The sequence below is a fragment of the Neoarius graeffei genome, chromosome 11 (genome assembly GCF_027579695.1).
Source record: "Neoarius graeffei isolate fNeoGra1 chromosome 11, fNeoGra1.pri, whole genome shotgun sequence".
In the NCBI taxonomy this organism is placed as follows: Eukaryota; Metazoa; Chordata; class Actinopteri; order Siluriformes; family Ariidae; genus Neoarius; species Neoarius graeffei.
Window position 1 is genome coordinate 5106111 of NC_083579.1, and position 19676 is coordinate 5125786.

At 43.6% G+C, this 19676-nt stretch overlaps 1 protein-coding gene across 4 annotated transcripts in view; it reads right to left on the bottom strand.

Annotated features, from left to right (window-relative positions):
* The window catches only part of kif20ba (kinesin family member 20Ba), a 46683-nt gene extending 28694 nt beyond the window's left edge, over nt 1-17989 (bottom strand). For 2 of the 4 annotated variants that reach the window (XM_060933302.1, XM_060933300.1), the window contains exons 1-14: nt 17851-17988; nt 17496-17607; nt 16140-16229; nt 15839-15958; nt 13506-13644; nt 13130-13314; nt 4488-4539; nt 4171-4380; nt 2342-2453; nt 1516-1587; nt 1177-1323; nt 888-1044; nt 530-784; nt 284-423 (exon numbers count right to left, since the gene is read on the bottom strand). In XM_060933302.1, the coding sequence (XP_060789285.1) occupies nt 284-423; nt 530-784; nt 888-1044; nt 1177-1323; nt 1516-1587; nt 2342-2453; nt 4171-4380; nt 4488-4539; nt 13130-13314; nt 13506-13644; nt 15839-15958; nt 16140-16229; nt 17496-17603 (1787 nt within the window). In that variant the 5' untranslated portion in view covers nt 17604-17607; nt 17851-17988. Of the gene's footprint in view, nt 1-283; nt 424-529; nt 785-887; nt 1048-1176; nt 1324-1515; nt 1588-2341; nt 2454-4170; nt 4381-4487; nt 4540-13129; nt 13315-13505; nt 13645-15838; nt 15959-16139; nt 16230-17495; nt 17608-17850 lie in introns of all 4 variants that reach the window. The other 2 variants (XM_060933299.1, XM_060933301.1) reach the window with 2 other exon arrangements.
* Nucleotides 17990-19676: the final 1687 nt, after the last annotated feature.

Sequence of the window (19676 nt, forward strand, 5' to 3'; positions counted from 1 at the left end):
CGCAGATCGTGTATACAGAGCATACAGTGAGCACACAGAGCGAGTATAGAGAGTACAGTGAGCACGCAGAGTGAGTATACTGTAGAGAGTATAGTGAGCACAGATCGTGTATACAGAGCGTACAGTGAGGACACAGAGCGAGTATAGAGAGTATAGTGAGCACACAGAGTGAGTATACTGTAGAGAGTATAGTGAGCACAGATTGTGTATACAGAGCGTATAGTGAGCACACAGAGCGAGTATAGCGAGTATAGTGAGCGAGTGAGGGGGGAAAAAGACGCACTTGTAGTCATTCTGCATCTGAGTGAAGAGCTCAGAGAATTCTTTGGTCACTTCCTCTCGGATTCGACTCTCCACAGCTACAGTCTCCGCCTTCGCCGTCCTCAACTGTTCCTGCAGCTCCTCTAACTGCAGCAACTGACTCTACACACACACACACACACACACACACACACACACACACACACACATTATCCACACAGTAAACAAACAGGAATAATAAAAAAGAAGGTCATGACCCTTTGCTGACCTCATACACCTCTTTGTCCAGCAGCACTGTCTCCTTCCCTTCTTCCTCCTGTAGCGTGTCCTCAAGCAGGCTCTCCTCATCCTCATCCTCCTCAGACGCCTCGTCCTGGTCCACATCCCCTCGGCCGGTCTCCCATCGCACCAGAGACGTGCGCCGCGCCTCCTGCTGAGTCGCCTTGTTAATGATGAAGGACACCTCCCTCGCACTCCTCTTCACCACCAACGGGAGCACGCAGGGGACGCTAAGGACCACCACCTGAGGAAGCCCCACCGAGAGAAAAAAAAAAAAAAAAAACCTGTCAAATTCTGGATTCTGATTGGGTCAGAAAGGGTTGATTAAATTATATATTCGCACACACCTTCTGTGCCACGGCAGAGAACTTGAGGACAGCGAGCGTCTCGTCGTACATGGAGGCACACTGGTTGATGTTGACGATCATGGCGGCTCTCCCTCGGCCCGTGAAGAATCCCTGCAGGTAGTGCGTGAGTTTACTCTCTCTGAACGGCACGTGCTGCCTGCTGACAGAGAACCAGGATGACAAGAGGGGGAGGGGAAGTTTGTTTTATTGGAACGTAGGGACGAAGACTCAAATGTGATGAAGTGGAGGAGATGCTGAAGGACAGACAGACAGAGAGAGAGAGAGAGACCTGGGCTGCTGGCTGCCTTTCAGAGCGCTGATGCATTTCCCCAGACTGAGCAGAGACGTGTTGATGTTTCCTGCCTCCTTCAGTCGATCTCCTTTATTCTGAGTTTTACCACATCGCTCTGATCCAGCCAGGTCACACAGCGACAGCCTAACACACACACACACACACTATATGATTTGAGTATTCCGGCTGTAGTTATTAATTCGGCAGTAAATTCTCATGACCAGGTTTGAGCTACAGATAAAGCTCTGTACTTCATGACCATTATTTATTTATGGTTTTATTATTTATTAATGGTTTAAAAGGGCGTTGTGTGCAGTTTAGTGAACAGACACTCACTCACTGACAGACTGAACACTGAGTGAGGCAACGTCCTCAATCCTCAAAATCCTCACCGTGAAGATACTGTGACTGTGAGAGAGAGAGACACACACACACACACACACACACACATTACTGAGAGTGTGTACAATTCATATATTTAACAGTTATATAGCTCTCACTCCTTGGGTGTGTATGAGTGTGCGAGTAGGAGGTGTGTGAAAATCTACACTACTGTTCAAAAGTTTGGGGTCACCCAGACAATTTTGTGTTTTCCATGAAAAGTCACACTTTTATTTACCACCATAAGTTGTAAAATGAATAGAAAATATAGTCGAGACATTTTTCTGGCCATTTTGAGCATTTAATCGACCCCACAAATGTGATGCTCCAGAAACTCAATCTGCTCAAAGGAAGGTCAGTTTTATAGCTTCTCTAAAGAGCTCAACTGTTTTCAGCTGTGCTAACATGATTGTACAAGGGTTTTCTAATCATCCATTAGCCTTCTGAGGCAATGAGCAAACACATTGTACCATTAGAACACTGGAGTGAGAGTTGCTGGAAATGGGCCTCTATACACCTATGGAGATATTGCACCAAAAACCAGACATTTGCAGCTAGAATAGTCATTTACCACATTAGCAATGTATAGAGTGGATTTCTGATTAGTTTAAAGTGATCTGCATTGAAAAGAACAGTGCTTTTCTTTCAAAAATAAGGACATTTCAAAGTGACCCCAAACTTTTGAACGGTAGTGTATGTGCGCAAGAGTGAGTCAGTGTGCATGTATAGTACAAGTATGAGGGGTGTGTGTGCGTGAAGGCATACGTGTATGAGTTCTCACCTCCTGCTGGACAGCTGATTGAGTTTAGTGGATGAAATGCTCTGGTTCTTTTTGCCCAGTTTCATGACTTTAAACGCTTCATCAGAGCTGTTCACCTGAACCCAACGCAGATCTGACACACACACACACACAAAAAAAAAAAAAAAAAATCACTCCCTACTCACTATATAGTGAGGACGCCATTTTGTAGTGCTGTCCGAAACCTTAGTGAGGATTATTTACACCCTATATAGCGCACTCAAAGTATCCCACAATGCATCACGAAAAGTAGTTTACAACGATGGTCACTAACCAAAGCAATATATCCCATCATGCATTGCGGTCGAGCTGAAAGAAATCAAATTAAAAAGTCTCAAATGTGATTTAATAAAAGGCAGCGGCGAAGAAGAAAGAAAGTATTCAGCCTTGATTTAAAAGAACTGAAAGCTGCAGGTACTCTGTATTGATTACTGTGGGAAATGCGCTCAGTATAATATGGATTTATCACAAAAACACACGCATGTATTTATTATTTTGAAACCCACCAGCCGACTGGTCTGGCACGTTTTAATTGCGCGACAGTATTGACGTAAATACCAGCGCGACGGAGTAGTGTCCGAAAGCGGTTTTTCATTTTACCAATGAGCTCATTATATAGTAATTCCCTATGTAGGGAGTAGGGAGTAGTGAACAAGTGAGTGATTTCGGACACAGGGACAGTGTAGAAAGGTACATGTTACTCATGGAGTGTTTGAGGAACGTACTCCAGTGGAGTTAATATTTATATATAATTATCTGAACACTAGTGTTTTACTGGGAAATACGCCACTCGTATTCATCCGAGCTCCATCCGGGACATGGAGAACCAAAACCGGGACGTAAATCTCTATACGTCACTCATGAGGAAATCGATGATAAATTCATCTCATTATCTCTAGCCGCTTTATCCTGTTCTACAGGGTCGCAGGCAAGCTGGAGCCTATCCCAGCTGACTACGGGCGAAAGGCGGGGTACACCCTGGACAAGTCGCCAGGTCATCACAGGGCTGACACATAGACACAGACAACCATTCACACTCACATTCACACCTACGGTCAATTTAGAGTCACCAGTTAACCTAACCTGCATGTCTTTGGACTGTGGGGGAAACCGGAGCACCCGGAGGAAACCCACGTGGACACGGGGAGAACATGCAAACTCCACACAGAAAGGCCCTCGCCGGCCACGGGGCTCGAACCCAGGACCTTCTTGCTGTGAGGCAACAGCGCTAAGAATCACTACACCACCGTGCCGCCTGTTCAAATATCAGAAAGGGAAAAATTGTGATCTCGCAGTGAAGTGTGACTTTCTTTCTTTCTTTCACTGTGGTACGGGTGCTGGTTTGAGTATTTCAGAAACTGCTGATCTCCTTCCTGGGGTTTTCACACACAACAGTCTGTAGAGTTTACACAGAATGGTGCGGAAAACAAAACAAAAAAAACACATCATCGAGTGAGTGGAAACAAACACTTTGTGGATGAGAGGGGCAGAGATCAGAAAATGGACAGAATGAGCAGTTTGAGCTTTTTTCCCCTCCAGGAACGATACAAGAACTCATATAATCACTCTTTACAACCGTGGTGAGCAGAAAAGTATCTCAGCATGCAACAGGACAAAGAACAACACAGTGGGTTCCACTCCGGCAGCCAAGAACAGGTTCCTGTTAAAGTGGCCGGGGAGTGTATGATTTATAGCGCTGTATAAATCAGCTGTAATGTGTAAATATACCGTACATTGCTGTAGAGTACTCCAGCGCCACTGAGCAGTCAGTGGGAGTTGAGTGAGTACCGTACTGTACTGTAGTGTAGTACCCTTAATGAAGGAGTTCCCCTTGGTGTCCTGACAGAGGCGCAGGTTGGCCCGGCGTGTTCCGGTACTACTCGGCTGCTCCAGTAAATCGTGGATGTTCTCGTTGTAGATCTCGCAGAACGACACCCACACGGAGAACCTGGTGTGGAGATCCACGTCCACGCTGAAGGTCCTGTCAGACGCCGAGCTGTCAGGATCGGCCAGATCCGAACCTGTGGGTTACGCTCACGGTTACAGACTGGCGATACGATGTATTGATATCGTGATAAATTGTGACACGATACAAATCTTTAAAAGGTATCAAGATATAAACTTCTACCTTCAGATCTGGAGTTCGAGTTCAGACTGTTTGTATTTTTCTGAGTGTCATTCTGAGAGAGAGAGAAATAAATAACTTCACAAAGACGTCAGAGTTAACGCTGGACAGGAAGCAAAACACAAAATCTTTCTGTAACACCGTAAAATCAACACGTGATCATTTTACTGCCGTCACTCTGACTTCAGGTAGAGATTTCTAAAAATACTCCGACACATCGGGTTCTTCAGACATCACTTAATAAATTAAAAGCAAAACCCTTATTAATTACCGTCAGACTAATTCGGTTCTTCAAAATGCACCTGAGGTCCGGACTGAGTTAGCGGAGAGAACGCGCTCCTGTTCTGCCCTTTCTTCTTGTACATGGAAGCTAGCTAGCTAGCTAACGTAAAACCTCGACCTGATGGACTTCAGATCGTATAATCTGTACGGATTACTGCACTTTAATATCTGGAACATTCCACAGACTTTAAACTGTTCATCTTTATTATGTTTAGCCGACACCCTTATCCCGAGAGATTTCTAGAAGAGGGTCTCGATCATAAAAATCCTCATGCTAGTAAGTTCACTTGGTGAGGGACAAATAAGAGAACCATCCAGTGAGAACATTTAGTGAAAACCAGTCGCTTTATTTTATTGGCTGGAATTGAAGATATAAAAAATAAAGGCGAGTCCAGACACGCCCATAAATCAAGACGAATAAAACAAATTCAGTTATAATTAAAGTAGGACGGCCTTTCGATTTCAGAAAATCGGTGAAATTTAGTTCCGTCTGAAATGTGGTGATTGTGATGTGTTTATTTCTGTAATATCTCAAAATATATCAGGCCATTCTGTGGCTGGGAAGTTAGTTAATTTGAGGGGATTAAAGCAAACGATGTGCATGAAATCGCACAGTCAAGCAGACCGAGGAAGTCCATGTGTGTGTGCGCATGCGCAGGTTTCCCTTTGAGCGTGCACTGACAGTTCCATCATTTGGTCTCTAAATGAACAGCTGATCACACCGAGGTGCTCGCTGAGCGCCGAAATCTATTAGTTTGGTCCTGCGTTTCCTTTCCTTCGTATACAACACAACGTCTTATTTTTTTCACGGAACGGTTTCCATCAAATCCTGCGCTCTGATTGGCTGGCGAGCAGGTCTGTATCCTACGGTACGGACCCCGGTTACGGACCTCTGGCGACTCGCTCGTTCACAACAAAAAACATTAGTAGCAATTTTTTTTAACATTTATAAGATTTATTTATAAGATTATCAAAAATCTGATAAATGTTTGCCAGCATTTCTCAGGAGAACAGCATTAATTTTACAGCATGGATAGCGATAACGACAGTGTTCACAGCGAAAGCGAGTTTTACTGCCCTGAGGAAGAAGAAATAAAAGAAACATTTCAGCTAGGGCTGTAACGATACACCCAACTCACGATTCGATTCGTATCATGATTTTTGACCCACGAGTCGATACACCCACGATTTTTTTAAAATGTTTTTTTAAAGTAGTAAATTTGACTTATTAACATTTACTTACTTACATTAACTATTTAATAACAAATAATTCAGACCACTGCAGAGAATGAGTAACATGTATGCAAAAATGAACAAATGTATATCCAAAGATTGTTTTATTTCTCAAAATAATACTGTTGAGCCGGAAGCTCTGGTTTTTTCGGTTCTGAAAAAGTCATTTTTCCAAATCGTGTAAATCCGTTAAGATTTTTTTTTTTTTGGGGGGTGGCTCTCTCACTGTCTCACTCTCATAGGGCCAATGATTTTCTGTGATCGCGGAAAACAGATGGAAATTACGGAATTTTTATAGTGAAACATTGCTCGCGTGTCAAAGTGTAACTGCCGCAGAAGGCTTCTGCGTAACTGCCACTAACGCCCAAGCAGACATGCCTTTCCGGTCAAGGCAGCTTTGTCGGTGATCGTGATTGGCTTGTGGCACACCTAGCCAGCCAATGAGCTGCTTGTTTACAGATTCGCTCCCCGCGTCGCAACCAGAATGGCGACCGCTTAAAAGAAACGAATGCTCTGGTGGCCAAGGACGCCATATGGTTGCCAGTGGCGAGTGTGGGCGTTGCGTGACTCGCAGAAGATTGTCGCAGGTCGGCGAAAAAACGACTTACTAATAGATATAAAAAATAAAAGTAATTTAAGTAAGTTTAAAATGTAATTTAAATAAAAAGTAAAGTATTCATAAATTGAAGTTTGGAAGCGCCTCTGTTTTTGGGCTGAGGAGAAGTTTGAAAGGGTGTACCGCGATTCTGCCTTCTTGTATCGCGACACGGATCGTGGCTCTGCGTATCGCGATTTCGATACGCATATTGTTACAGCCCTAATTTCAGGAGAAAGCTAAAAACCTGTAACTGTTGCTAACGCCGAGCAAAAACATGGCTGAATCCTGAATGACTCCTATTTGTATAAATAGGGGACGACATAGGCGGCAAAATGTAGTGTTTTTTCCTGCCATGGAAGTGCACTTGTATACCGAGGAGGAAGCCATTTGCATTACAGCCGTGAATGAGGATTCAAAATGGCGGCTCGGCTCGGTTTTCCCTTTCGGGCGCTCTCGTTTTCTGTTAGAATTTGGTAAAGAAAAAAATAAATATATTATTTACCAGCTTAAGGTCGGTCCGTATGGTGAAATACTGTGACCTCGGCCTTGAATACTGACCTCGGCCTGGCGTACTTTTAAGACCTCGGTCACGGTATTTCACCATACGGACCTCCCAGCTGCTAAATAACATTTCTTCTCGCTTTCCGTTACTGTAGTCACTCTTTCACGTTTCATTCGCACACTCATGTCCTCCATTTTTCTCTCCTGTTTCAAATTTGTATCCCACAATGCATTGTGCGAACAGGGAAAGCCCACCACGTGATGTGATGCATGACGTAGTACCTTGAATTGGGTCATGCTGAAGCAGGAAAAGAATAGCAGAGAGAGTTTACGGCCACGTGGTGATAAATTCAGTAAAATCTGAAAGGCAGTATAGCTTTAAAGAAGCGAAGGCGTATAAACAGAGGACGGGTCTGTCTGTCTGTCCGCGCAGAGACATAAAACCATAAACAAACCTCACTTGAAGGATTTAGTGCTTAATTAATTATTACTGGTACAGAAGTTCACTTCCACTTTTGTATTGCAGTCTTTACCCTGATCGCTCATTTCATTTCTATGCACTTTACCTTTTATGGAGTTCAGTGGGCGTAACTATATGCAAATGAGCTGTGCTGTGTTAGGAACAGGAATTCGTTTTGCAGCTGATCAACACATGCACACGAATACAAATAAAATCTAAAAATTAGTGGTTCGGAATTGTTTTTTTTTTAAATCCGGTTTGGTTTATGCCAAAAACGTAAGCGTCTTCTGCAACGTCGCAGCGTCAGGATCTCACAACTCCTGCGCAGGACCTCGTTATGGAACTGCGGCTCATTTTTGCGTTTTGGTTTTTCTGATGATGCTGCTGCGAGTGACCGTAACGTCGTCCTTCACATCTCCGTGCTCACACTAATTCAAAACGTCTGTGTGGAGACACGAGACGCCGTGAACACTATTTAAAAAGACACGTTTGGAAGATTTCTCCAAGTGAAGAAGATCTCGAAAGGTTAAGCAGGTCTCCTTAAACCCGCTGCCTGACTTCAAGCTATATTATTGGGCTACTGGATTGCGCTCCATTGTACACTGCAGGGATCCCAGCAGTAATTGAAAAAAATAGAGGAATGTAAGAAACTCTCAGCAGGGGTCAAGGGGGCTGCAAGCCTCCTGAAGCTGTTGAGATTTTAACATTTAAAGATGCTATAGAACACATTTTTTACATAGATTTAACATAGAAAAGCAACAGAATTGAACAATAATGTGTATCTATTTCATGCCATATTTTGTAATCAATGACATAAGTGGCAAAAAAAATTGTTATTTATAAAAATTAGATGAAAATGTAGCTTTGAAGAATATACTTCTTCTAACCCGGACACTGTTCCGCTATCTCTTTTATGGACGATATCTTTTTTCCACGACATATTGAATGAAGTTCAACACATTAGAAACAAAAGCACGAACGGAGTTAAAACACATTTTCTAGCAAATGGGCGCAGCCATATTGTTTTCTCGTTCTATCGCGTACAGTCTCGTGGTATTTACTGTACATCAATTTAACTTCCGAGTGTTCCCGAATGTCAACGATAACAAACGAAGCTGACAAAAACAACGCTAAACAAGCAAACCAAATCAGAACGTATTCTGCTGGTCATTTTACTTAAACATATTTTTAACGGATATACAAGAGATTTAAAAAAAAAAAAAAAAACCACCATTTTGGCTAGAAAAATAGCGGAATTCCGCTAAATAGCGGACGTCTGGGATCCCTGACACTGGCTAGACGATGCCCCTTCACCGTTTAGTGGGACGGAGATGGAACGGGAAGACTGTCTACCATACTCAATAAGAACGGTTATACTAGCACCTGCGAAGATCAACAGATCATGTTATAAAAACAATCCTATCACACATGATGCTATTAGGGTATGGAAGCAACTAAAAAAAGTATTTCAACCTCAGTGCACTGTCTTCTTTATTGCCAATAGCCGCCAACCCTACCTCCATCCCCTCCACTGTGGACAGAACATTTAGTGTATGGAAGGAGATGGTGATAGGTAACATCGGAGACCTGTACATTAAGGGCACCTTTGCTTCTTTTCAGCAACTCCAGCAGAAATTTAGCTTACCACAGACTCATTTTTTCAGATATCTTCAGATGAGGAATTATGTCAAAACACATCTTCCTAATTTTGAGGTGGTAGCGCCAGATACTTTGGAGATCTCCATGAAAATATCTGCCAACTCTCGTTTCATAATCTCTCTGCTATATCACACACTGCTGACCAACCCAGAACGAGCACTTTAAAGGACAAATGGGAAAGCTTGGAATTCCAATACCACAATATGTGTGGAAGGAGTGTTTAGAATACATACGTGAATGTTCCATTAATACTCGACATTAGGGATGTCCCGATCCGATCACGTGATCGGAAATCGGGCCCGATCACGTGGTTTCAGACTCGATCGGAATCGGGCATTACCTCCCGATCAGAGATCGGATATATATCTATATAATATATTCTCATTTTTAACACATCAATAACTATGCGTTGGCACAGAGTGAGACCAGACCTCTTGTCTCAAGACAGCAACATCAACGCGTGTGGCATGACATCACTTTGTAGCAGAGACACTATTGGTTATTGGCTGCCCGTTGCCGGCAAAGTTGAACACGGAAGCAGTTCGAAGTGGAAAGCAAAGCATGTCTGCGGTGTGGCAGTATTTCAAAGTTGATGACAACATTGCCATAGCAAACTGTGAAATATGTAAAGTTGGAATTTCAAGGGGTGGACAGGAAAGGGCCGCATTTAATACAACAAACCTGATACGGCGCCTGAAAAACAAACACCCGACACAATACAGCGAGTTTTTAGTGCTGTTGCAAACGTGTTGGATGACAAAAACAGGCTCAAACCTGAAAGGGTAGAAATGCTTGTTTTCATCAAGAAAAACGTTCATTTCCTTAATTGAAATTACTGTATACCACTGTGAGATTCGTTCTTAAAAGCAAATTACTGGCACTGTGGCAGTTTTATTTTATTTTATTTTTTATTTGTTTACATTCCTGCTAGGTATTTTAAGGTTATGTTTTTAATTTATGTTATTTATTGTTCAAACTACTTCACGTAAGTGCTCTGTTTGCTAACGGAGTTGTTGGATGTTAAAATAAGGTGTTAAATAAAAAAATGAGGAACATCCTGGATCCATTTCTTTCCTCGTCTTTATTATTTTTTTATGGATTATAAGAAGTATCGGATCGGGACTCGGTATCGGCAGATACTCAAAATCAAATGATCGGTATCAGATCGGAGGGCAAAAAAACCTGATCGGGACATCCCTACTCGACATCGCTTGATACAATTCAAAATTCTACACAGATTACATTACTCCAAGGCCAAGTTGCATAAGATATTCCCGGACGTCTCACCAATATGTGAGAAATGTGAATGCACAGAGGCTACCTGATCACACAGTTATGCCTTATGTCATAAATTATAAGAATACTGGTGTGACATATTTCATTTCCTGTCTAGGATTCTTGAAATCCAAATAACTCCGGATTCTGTTTTGATTATTCTGGGAATATCTGATGAGCTCTTGAAGCTTAATGTAGCACAACAGCGTCTTCTGTCATATGGTGTTATAACTGCCAAAAAATTGATTCTTTTATATTGGAAGAAAAAAAGAGGTACCCTCATTCAAACACTGGCTATCAGATTTGACAGATACTCTCCACCTGGAGAGAATCAGATTCATCCTAAAAGACAAGTTAAGGCAATTTGAAAAAATCTGGGAACCTTTGGTCTCTTACAACCCTGATTCCAAAAAAGTTGGGACAAAGTACAAATTGTAAATAAAAACGGAATGCAATGATGTGGAAGTTTCAAAATTCCATATTTTATTCAGAATAGAACATAGATGACATATCAAATGTTTAAACTGAGAAAATGTATCATTTAAAGAGAAAAATTAGGTGATTTTAAATTTCATGACAACAACACATCTCAAAAAAGTTGGGACAAGGCCATGTTTCCCACTGTGAGACATCCCCTTTTCTCTTTACAACAGTCTGTAAACGTCTGGGGACTGAGGAGACAAGTTGCTCAAGTTTAGGGATAGGAATGTTAACCCATTCTTGTCTAATGTAGGATTCTAGTTGCTCAACTGTCTTAGGTCTTTTTTTGTCGTATCTTCCGTTTTATGATGCGCCAAATGTTTTCTAAGGGTGAAAGATCTGGACTAGAGGCTGGCCACTTCAGTACCCGGACCCTTCTTCTACGCAGCCATGATGCTGTAATTGATGCAGTATGTGGTTTGGCATTGTCATGTTGGAAAATGCAAGGTCTTCCCTGAAAGAGACGTCGTCTGGATGGGAGCATATGTTGCTCTAGAACCTGGATATACCTTTCAGCATTGATGGTGTCTTTCCAGATGTGTAAGCTGCCCATGCCACACGCACTAATGCAACCCCGTACCATCAGAGATGCAGGCTTCTGAACTGAGCACTGATAACAACTCGGGTCGTCCTTCTCCTCTTTAGTCCGAATGACACGGCGTCCCTGATTTCCATAAAGAACTTCAAATTTTGATTCGTCTGACCACAGAACAGTTTTCCACTTTGCCACAGTCCATTTTAAATGAGCCTCGGCCCAGAGAAGACGTCTGCGCTTCTGGATCATGTTTAGATACGGCTTCTTCTTTGAACTATAGAGTTTTAGCTGGCAACGGCGGATGGCACGGTGAATTGTGTTCACAGATAATGTTCTCTGGAAATATTCCTGAGCCCATTTTGTGATTTCCAATACAGAAGCATGCCTGTATGTGATGCAGTGCCGTCTAAGGGCCCGAAGATCACGGGCACCCAGTATGGTTTTCCGGCCTTGACCCTTACGCACAGAGATTCTTCCAGATTCTCTGAATCTTTTGATGATATTATGCACTGTAGATGACGATATGTTCAAACTCTTTGCAATTTTACACTGTCGAACTCCTTTCTGATATTGCTCCACTATTTGTCGGCGCAGAATTAGGGGGATTGGTGATCCTCTTCCCATCTTTACTTCTGAGAGCCGCTGCCACTCCAAGATGCTCTTTTTATACCCAGTCATGTTAATGACCTATTGCCAATTGACCTAATGAGTTGCAATTTGGTCCTCCAGCTGTTCCTTTTTTGTACCTTTAACTTTTCCAGCCTCTTATTGCCCCGTCCCAACTTTTTTGAGATGTGTTGCTGTCATGAAATTTCAAATGAGCTAATATTTGGCATGAAATTTCAAAATGTCTCACTTTCGACATTTGATATGTTGTCTATGTTCTATTGTGAATACAATATCAGTTTTTGAGATTTGTAAATTATTGCATTCTGTTTTTATTTACATTGGAATCGGGGTTGTACCTTGATAAGGCAACTGATTAGGACGGCCAATAACTTCACATTGCACTCCTGGGGAGTGTGGGATATTCACGGGTTATTGGGGGGGGGTTTGATGTCCTGTAGGTCTTGTATTTTACACCCTATTTACAGTGTATTGCAGTTATTTTTATTGTTTATTTTTCTTGTGCCTTAATTATTATTGTTCTCGTCAGTAATCTGTGTATGTATGGGCATTTCCTTGCAGTTTGTTTGTGTGTAAGTTTTTCTTAAAAGAAACATGTGAATGTCAGTCGAAGTGCCTTGTGGAAAGAAATGTTTCACAATAAACATATTTGAAAGCAGGTCTCCTGAAACCACAACTGAATGAAAAAGTGGAAAGGAAGAGTCGGGTCATCCAGTCGGGGGTGGGTTTCCCAAAAGCCTCTTAACACCAAGAGCATCCTAACTAGGAGAGAGAAAGCGAGATGATTGTGATGCTCGCTCTACCGTTTAACGATGATCTTTGCGCTACGATGCTTTTGGGAAACCCGCCCCGAACGTAAAGCTTCAGAAGAACAGACTCTTTATAAATAAGAAGCACACGGAGGAGAGATGAAACCTTGAGGATTATGAGTCCAATCTCACAGAGAAGGAGGATTCTCTGTCCTCCAACACCAGCGTGAGTGTGTCCTTGCTCACCTCTCGGAGGAGTCTGAGAAGATTGCGTTTGCTGATGTTCTCCTCCACCTGCTGCTCCTTACTGAGCTTCAGGACATCCAGGCAACGGTGAGGCTTCACACTGGTCTGGGTGAAGATCCGACCCTCCAGAGTGCTGAAGATCATGTTTAAGGAGCGCGGTAGAACACCGACGTCATGTTCCGGGCCTGAAACAAAAACACACACACGTCAACCTCTGTTACACAATCTAAATCAGAAGTGAAGCTGTAACCAAGCTTTCCGACATCTTCAGGACAGCCGTGTCTGTGATTTTTCCAGGACTCGAACCCATGACCTTCTGGGTTATAATAAAAAACACTTCCAGACGTGCTGTTTGAGGAAAATAATCACCACAAACCTGAAAAAGTGAAGGTCTTCCCTGCGTTTGTGACTCCGTACGTAAACACCAGCGAGTTTTTCCCTTCCAGGACGTCTCGGACCAGATTTCTCACTGTGCCTTCAAACAGGCCCTTCTGCGATGTGTCGGCTCCGAAAACCTAAAAACACGCACAGCGCGGTACGTTATTACACCGTGAACACCGACCCGACAACCTTCACACATCACATCCGCGTCTTTTTCTACTCAATTCTCTTTTCGTTCTCTTTCTCCTTCCTTCGCTCCTCAAATCTAACACTTCTCATCCACGATGGTTACAATATACATGTATTTTTGGCTCATCAGCTCGTTTAAAGCTCTAGCCAGGACCGGGTCAGAACCTCCTGGCAGAGGCGACCTGCTTTTGGGTCGAATTATTTTCACAGTCTGAATCTTCGTGCGTTACGTGCATTTCATCCAGTCGCCTTTTTTTTTTTAAAGAAGGGTGCCAATAATTATGGAAAGCACTGTCATATCCCTGTGGGCTTTTTAAAATTGTCTTAAATTCCTTATCATTTCCTCTCAGTCCATGAAATATAAAAACATCTTACATTTCAATAAATTATGGTTTAAAAAAAATAAATTAATTAACATTAATGGAGGAATAAACATGATACATTAAAATATCACTTTATAAGACACTTAAAAGAAAGGCTATTAAATTATTTACAAACTGTTTAATAAATACATTTTTGCACACATTGTGCTGTTTATTATTATTGTTTTTTTCCCTCCGTGCTCCCACGGAAGGCGGTCGCATCTCTGCTGTCCTCTCCTTTTATTTTTCCTGCTTGTGCTCTTTGTTTCGTCTCGTCTGCCTATACTTTTTTTTTTTTGAGAGACTCTCTCTGCATTGAATTTCTAAACTAAAAAAGCATGGATTTGATAAACTGGTCTCCTAACGAAATTGACACAGTTTCTGGGTTCGGGGGAACCCACCTGTCCTGCCGGAACGTCTGTGGAGGACATTGAAGATATCTACCTATTCGGAACCATGATTACAGGACTTTTGCTGATTGGATTAGGCATTGCCCTGGTATATCGAGGAAATCAGACAACGGTGACAGCTGTTCAAAGCCCCACAAAGCTGCCCGATATGATTGAGCGGTGGGCAAAGCTGTCGGCACTCAGACTGTGGACATTCAGAACTTTAACCATAAAATGGTTCTTATCTCGGAGCAGCTTTCAGCTTTGCAAGGAATAAGTATTTCGGAAACCAAATGGAATCGAACAGAATGGACAGATATTGACAAGTGGTGTGGACGTGTAAAGACTGCGTCTGTTCGAAAGACCAAACAATCTCTATCTTATCGACATTCGGCTCCCTGAACAGCACTGGCCTCGATCAAGGCCGTTGCTGGGGCAACATTTCCCCCAGAAGGTCACTGCTGGGAGACACTCTCGCATTCCTTCCCCAATTTTCCGCGGTCGCCGTTTTTCACCCCCAGTGTGACAAGCGGGTGCGTGACCAGCGCCGTTTGCATGGCTGCAGGAGCGGACGGCTGCTTGCTTGTGCTGGGTTACCTCTACCTCCTCCCCTCCCCTCCTACCCCCTTACCCCTGATTGCCCCCTCCTTCCCCCCCTCAAGTCCCATGTTTTAAAGTGTACTTGTGTAATTGTGTGCTTGTGCGGAGGTTTTTAAATGCTCCCACACTGTACTCCTGACAGGAGCATGGGGGGGGGCAGTGTTCTTTTTTCCTCATGTTACTACTGTGTTTCTTTTTCTTTTATCCCTGTCTTCCTGTCCTGTTCCCCCTCTGTAAGGACAGGTTGATGGTCAATTTCACTGGTAACAGTGACAATAAAGGGTTCATTCATTCATTATAATCATTAAATAACTGATTCGTAATCAATCCAAACGATCTGATCTTTACACTTAGGAGTCATTTTAGCAAATCTGAATCATAAAATTGATTCTTTTGCCATTTGACTGAGACTGGATTCAAACTGTACAAAGTGAAATGACTCAAAAATGTTTTTTTTTTTTAAATAATTTTTTTAGCTGTGGGGGGGGGTGGAAAGATCCTCTCTATTCGTTGGTCGGGGGAAACACAGACATCCATCACTCAATAAAGAAAGAGAGTTGTGTTATTTGACTTGAGAAATAATTCGTTTAAAATGTTGTGTGTCTCTCATTGTGCATCTATTCTCCCTTTTCATTTGTTTATCCAATTCTCCAGAGCACACGGCGTTGGCTCAATCAGAGTCGATTCGATTCGATTCAAAGTTGAATCACTTTCTCACCAGAGTTCATGTGGAAATTGTTCTTGAGGGGTTTTTTTTGTTTTGTTTTAAAAAATTTATTACAAAATACCTGAGAGAACTGAAAGCGCTGCGCCGTTTGTGGAACTGATTTATCACTCGCTCGGGCTGAGAGAGACGACCTCGGGGCCTTGAGGAGAACCGTGTCGGGAGGATGGATGGTGATGCAGTCCTTCAAAGAAATATCATTAAGATAGGAAAAATAACTCCATTAAAAAGTGTGTGTGGAATCTAGGAGCTGGTACATACATTAATACACACCGACCTTTAGGTTTCATCACTTGTTCGGAGAAAATCAGGAACACATTGTGGAAGTGATTCCCAGTACAGAGCGACGATGCCTTCAAACTCACCTGTGATTCTCCGTTTTCGAGTTCAGCCTGAGAGAATGGCTTTATCCTGAGGTACACCTGTAAAAACTCTCTGTCCGAGCAGCTGGAATCCTGCACACAAGCAAAAACACAAACTAAACCGAAAAAAAACATCTATATGACGTCTGAATTATATACCAGAGCAAACAGTCCCAGGCGCGTGAGAGACAGAGATCTCGCAGGTGCGTGCGCGTGAGAGACAGAGATCTCGCAGGTGCGTGCGCGTGAGAGACAGAGATCTCGCAGGTGCGTGCGCGTGAGAGACAGAGATCTCGCAGGTGCGTGCGCGTGAGAGACAGAGATCTCGCAGGTGCGTGCGCGTGAGAGACAGAGATCTCGCAGGTGCGTGCGCGTGAGAGACAGAGATCTCGCAGGTGTGTGCGCGTGAGAGACAGAGATCTCGCAGGTGCGTGCGCGTGAGAGACAGAGATCTCGCAGGTGCGTGCGCGTGAGAGACAGAGATCTCGCAGGTGCGTGCGCGTGAGAGACAGAGATCTCGCAGGTGCGTGCGCGTGAGAGACAGAGATCTCGCAGGTGCGTGCGCGTGAGAGACAGAGATCTCGCAGGTGCGTGCGCGTGAGAGACAGAGATCTCGCAGGTGCGTGCGCGTGAGAGACAGAGATCTCGCAGGTGCGTGTGTGAGAGACAGAGATCTCGCAGGTGCGTGTGTGAGAGACAGAGATCTCGCAGGTGCGTGTGTGAGAGACAGAGATCTCGCAGGTGCGTGTGTGAGAGACAGAGATCTCGCAGGTGCGTGCGCGTGAGAGACAGAGATCTCGCAGGTGCGTGCGCGTGAGAGACAGAGATCTCGCAGGTGCGTGCGCGTGAGAGACAGAGATCTCGCAGGTGCGTGCGCGTGAGAGACAGAGATCTCGCAGGTGCGTGCGCGTGAGAGACAGAGATCTCGCAGGTGCGTGCGCGTGAGAGACAGAGATCTCGCAGGTGCGTGCGCGTGAGAGACAGAGATCTCGCAGGTGCGTGCGCGTGAGAGACAGAGATCTCGCAGGTGCGTGCGCGAGAGACAGAGATCTCGCAGGTGCGTGCGCGAGAGACAGAGATCTCGCAGGTGCGTGCGCGAGAGACAGAGATCTCGCAGGTGCGTGCGTGAGAGACAGAGATCTCGCAGGTGCGTGCGTGAGAGACAGAGATCTCGCAGGTGCGTGTGTGAGACAGAGATCTCGCAGGTGTGTGTGTGTGTGAGTGAGAGAGATCTCGCAGGTGCGTGTGTGAGACAGAGATCTCGCAGGTGTGTGTGTGTGTGTGAGTGAGAGAGAGAGAGAGAGAGAGAGAGAGAGATCTCGCAGGTGCATGTGTGAGAGATTGCAGGTGAGGTCTCACATGAGCCTCTGCGATTTCGGTCAGATCGGAGTGGAGGTCTCTCCTCAGGTCTTCTACCAGAATGGATTCAGCCCTGGGCACCTTTTCATTAAGGCAGGACTCCATCATGGTGCTGAAATTAAAAGGGGAAAAAAAGGGGCAAAAAATTTGTTTTTATACTTTCACATGACCTCAAAGTGACACCTTTACCTGTCACAGCAGAACTTTCTAAAAAAAAACCCAAACCCTAATAATAAGCTGATTGACATGTTAACAAGTCATTGTTTATGTTTAATTCTCCTGTCTGTGTCACTTCCGGTTTATATTCCTCCTGGTCTCAGCTCCCTGTTCTGAAGGTGCTGCAGAAGGAACTCACCTGGACGCCGGTTCCAGTCCTGCAGCGACTAAACCGCAGCTCGACACTCGCTAATGATCAGAGGAACCAACTGAGGATCCGCCGCATCAACACTTCCGCCGAGCTTCAGCTCTCTGTCTCTCAACCAACCGACTTCCGGAAACCAACCCTGGCGCGCGGGCTTCTATTCAAATCTGACCATTCAGCGAGAAGAGAGCAGGCACGCGCAGAATGCGTGTTCTTTAGGATCACAACTGCGCACGCTTTGCGCAATACACAGCGCAACATTTGCGCAATGCTAAAGCAGAAACTGGTTTAAATCAGAGTATTTATATTTGTTTTACTTTCTATTTTTTTTCTTCCTCTGTATTATAAATCATTTTTAAGAATATTATTTAGGTCGTAATTTATGGATAATAAAAGTTTCTCATTAAACACAGAAAAAGGATAGGGATATTTTTCCACACTTAAATTGCATATTGAATATTGTGATACTTGTTCTATTTGAATCCAATTTATTTAAGCTGTGTGTGTGTGTGTGTGTGTGTGTGTGTGTGTGTGTGTGTGTGCTACATGTAAGCAATTTACCTCATAGTTACCTCACCATAAACATTTCATGCTGTGTCTATAATAAATATAATTAATTCGAGACTTCAGTAAAAGGATAAGTACCCAGAGAATAAAATCACTGAAAAGAAAGTGAATTCTGAATTAAAACAGACATCTGTCAATCACCAATGTTCAGTGAGGGGAGGGCAGGAAGACTTGGGACAAGTATGGAATATTTCATGTAGAATCACGTACAGAATCATGTATCTCAGATGTAATCATGTATATAGAGGATATTACACAGAAGTGCGAAGATATGGAGTTTATCTTCGAGTGGTGAATAGATATATCACAAGTGAGTGAAGTGATAAACTTCATATCTTCGCACCACCGTGTAATATTCTTTATATTATATGGGCACATCCACAAAAAGAAAAAAACACAAGTTAATCATCTCATCTCATTATCTGTAGCTGCTTTATCCTGTTCTACAGGGTCGCAGGGTGAGCTGGATCCTATCCCAGCTGACTACGGGCGAAAGGCGGGGTACACCCTGGACAAGTCGCCAGGTCATCACAGGGCTGACACATAGACACAGACAACCATTCACACTCACATTCACACCTACGCTCAATTTAGAGTCACCAGTTAACCTAACCTGCATGTCTTTGGACTGTGGGGGAAACCGGAGCACCCGGAGGAAACCCACGCGGACACGGGGAGAACATGCAAACTCCGCACAGAAAGGCCCTCGCCGGCCACGGGGCTCGAACCCGGACCTTCTTGCTGTGAGGGGACAGCGCTAACCACTACACCACCGTGCCACCCCAAGTTAATCAAAAGAATTAAAATTTTGAACTGGTTCGCCATTTTGACAACGCGCAGGAAAACACTGGGAGTCACGTCATTGGAGTGAAATATCGGGAATTATTATCCATACAGGACACTTTTTTCATGGAATAAAAACGTGTTCTATTCCCTTCTAGTGGGTTTCATTCATTTGATTAGATAGCATTCAATATTGTTAGCATATCGCTTATTCTAGGTGTATTACGTCACTCTACCCAATGCAGAATGAGCGTTGAATATGGTTTACGATATTGCACGGTTGTCAAGACAACACGATGTCACACATCAGAGCTGATGTGAATATTCAATGAGAAGATTTTCCACACTGCAGGTCTCTCAACTTCAGCTTATAGGTTTACCAATATTAACTATGATTTTATATTATATGGATACGAGTGTTTTACTGGGAAATACTTCTTCTTTCGGCTGCTCCCATTAGGGATCGCCAC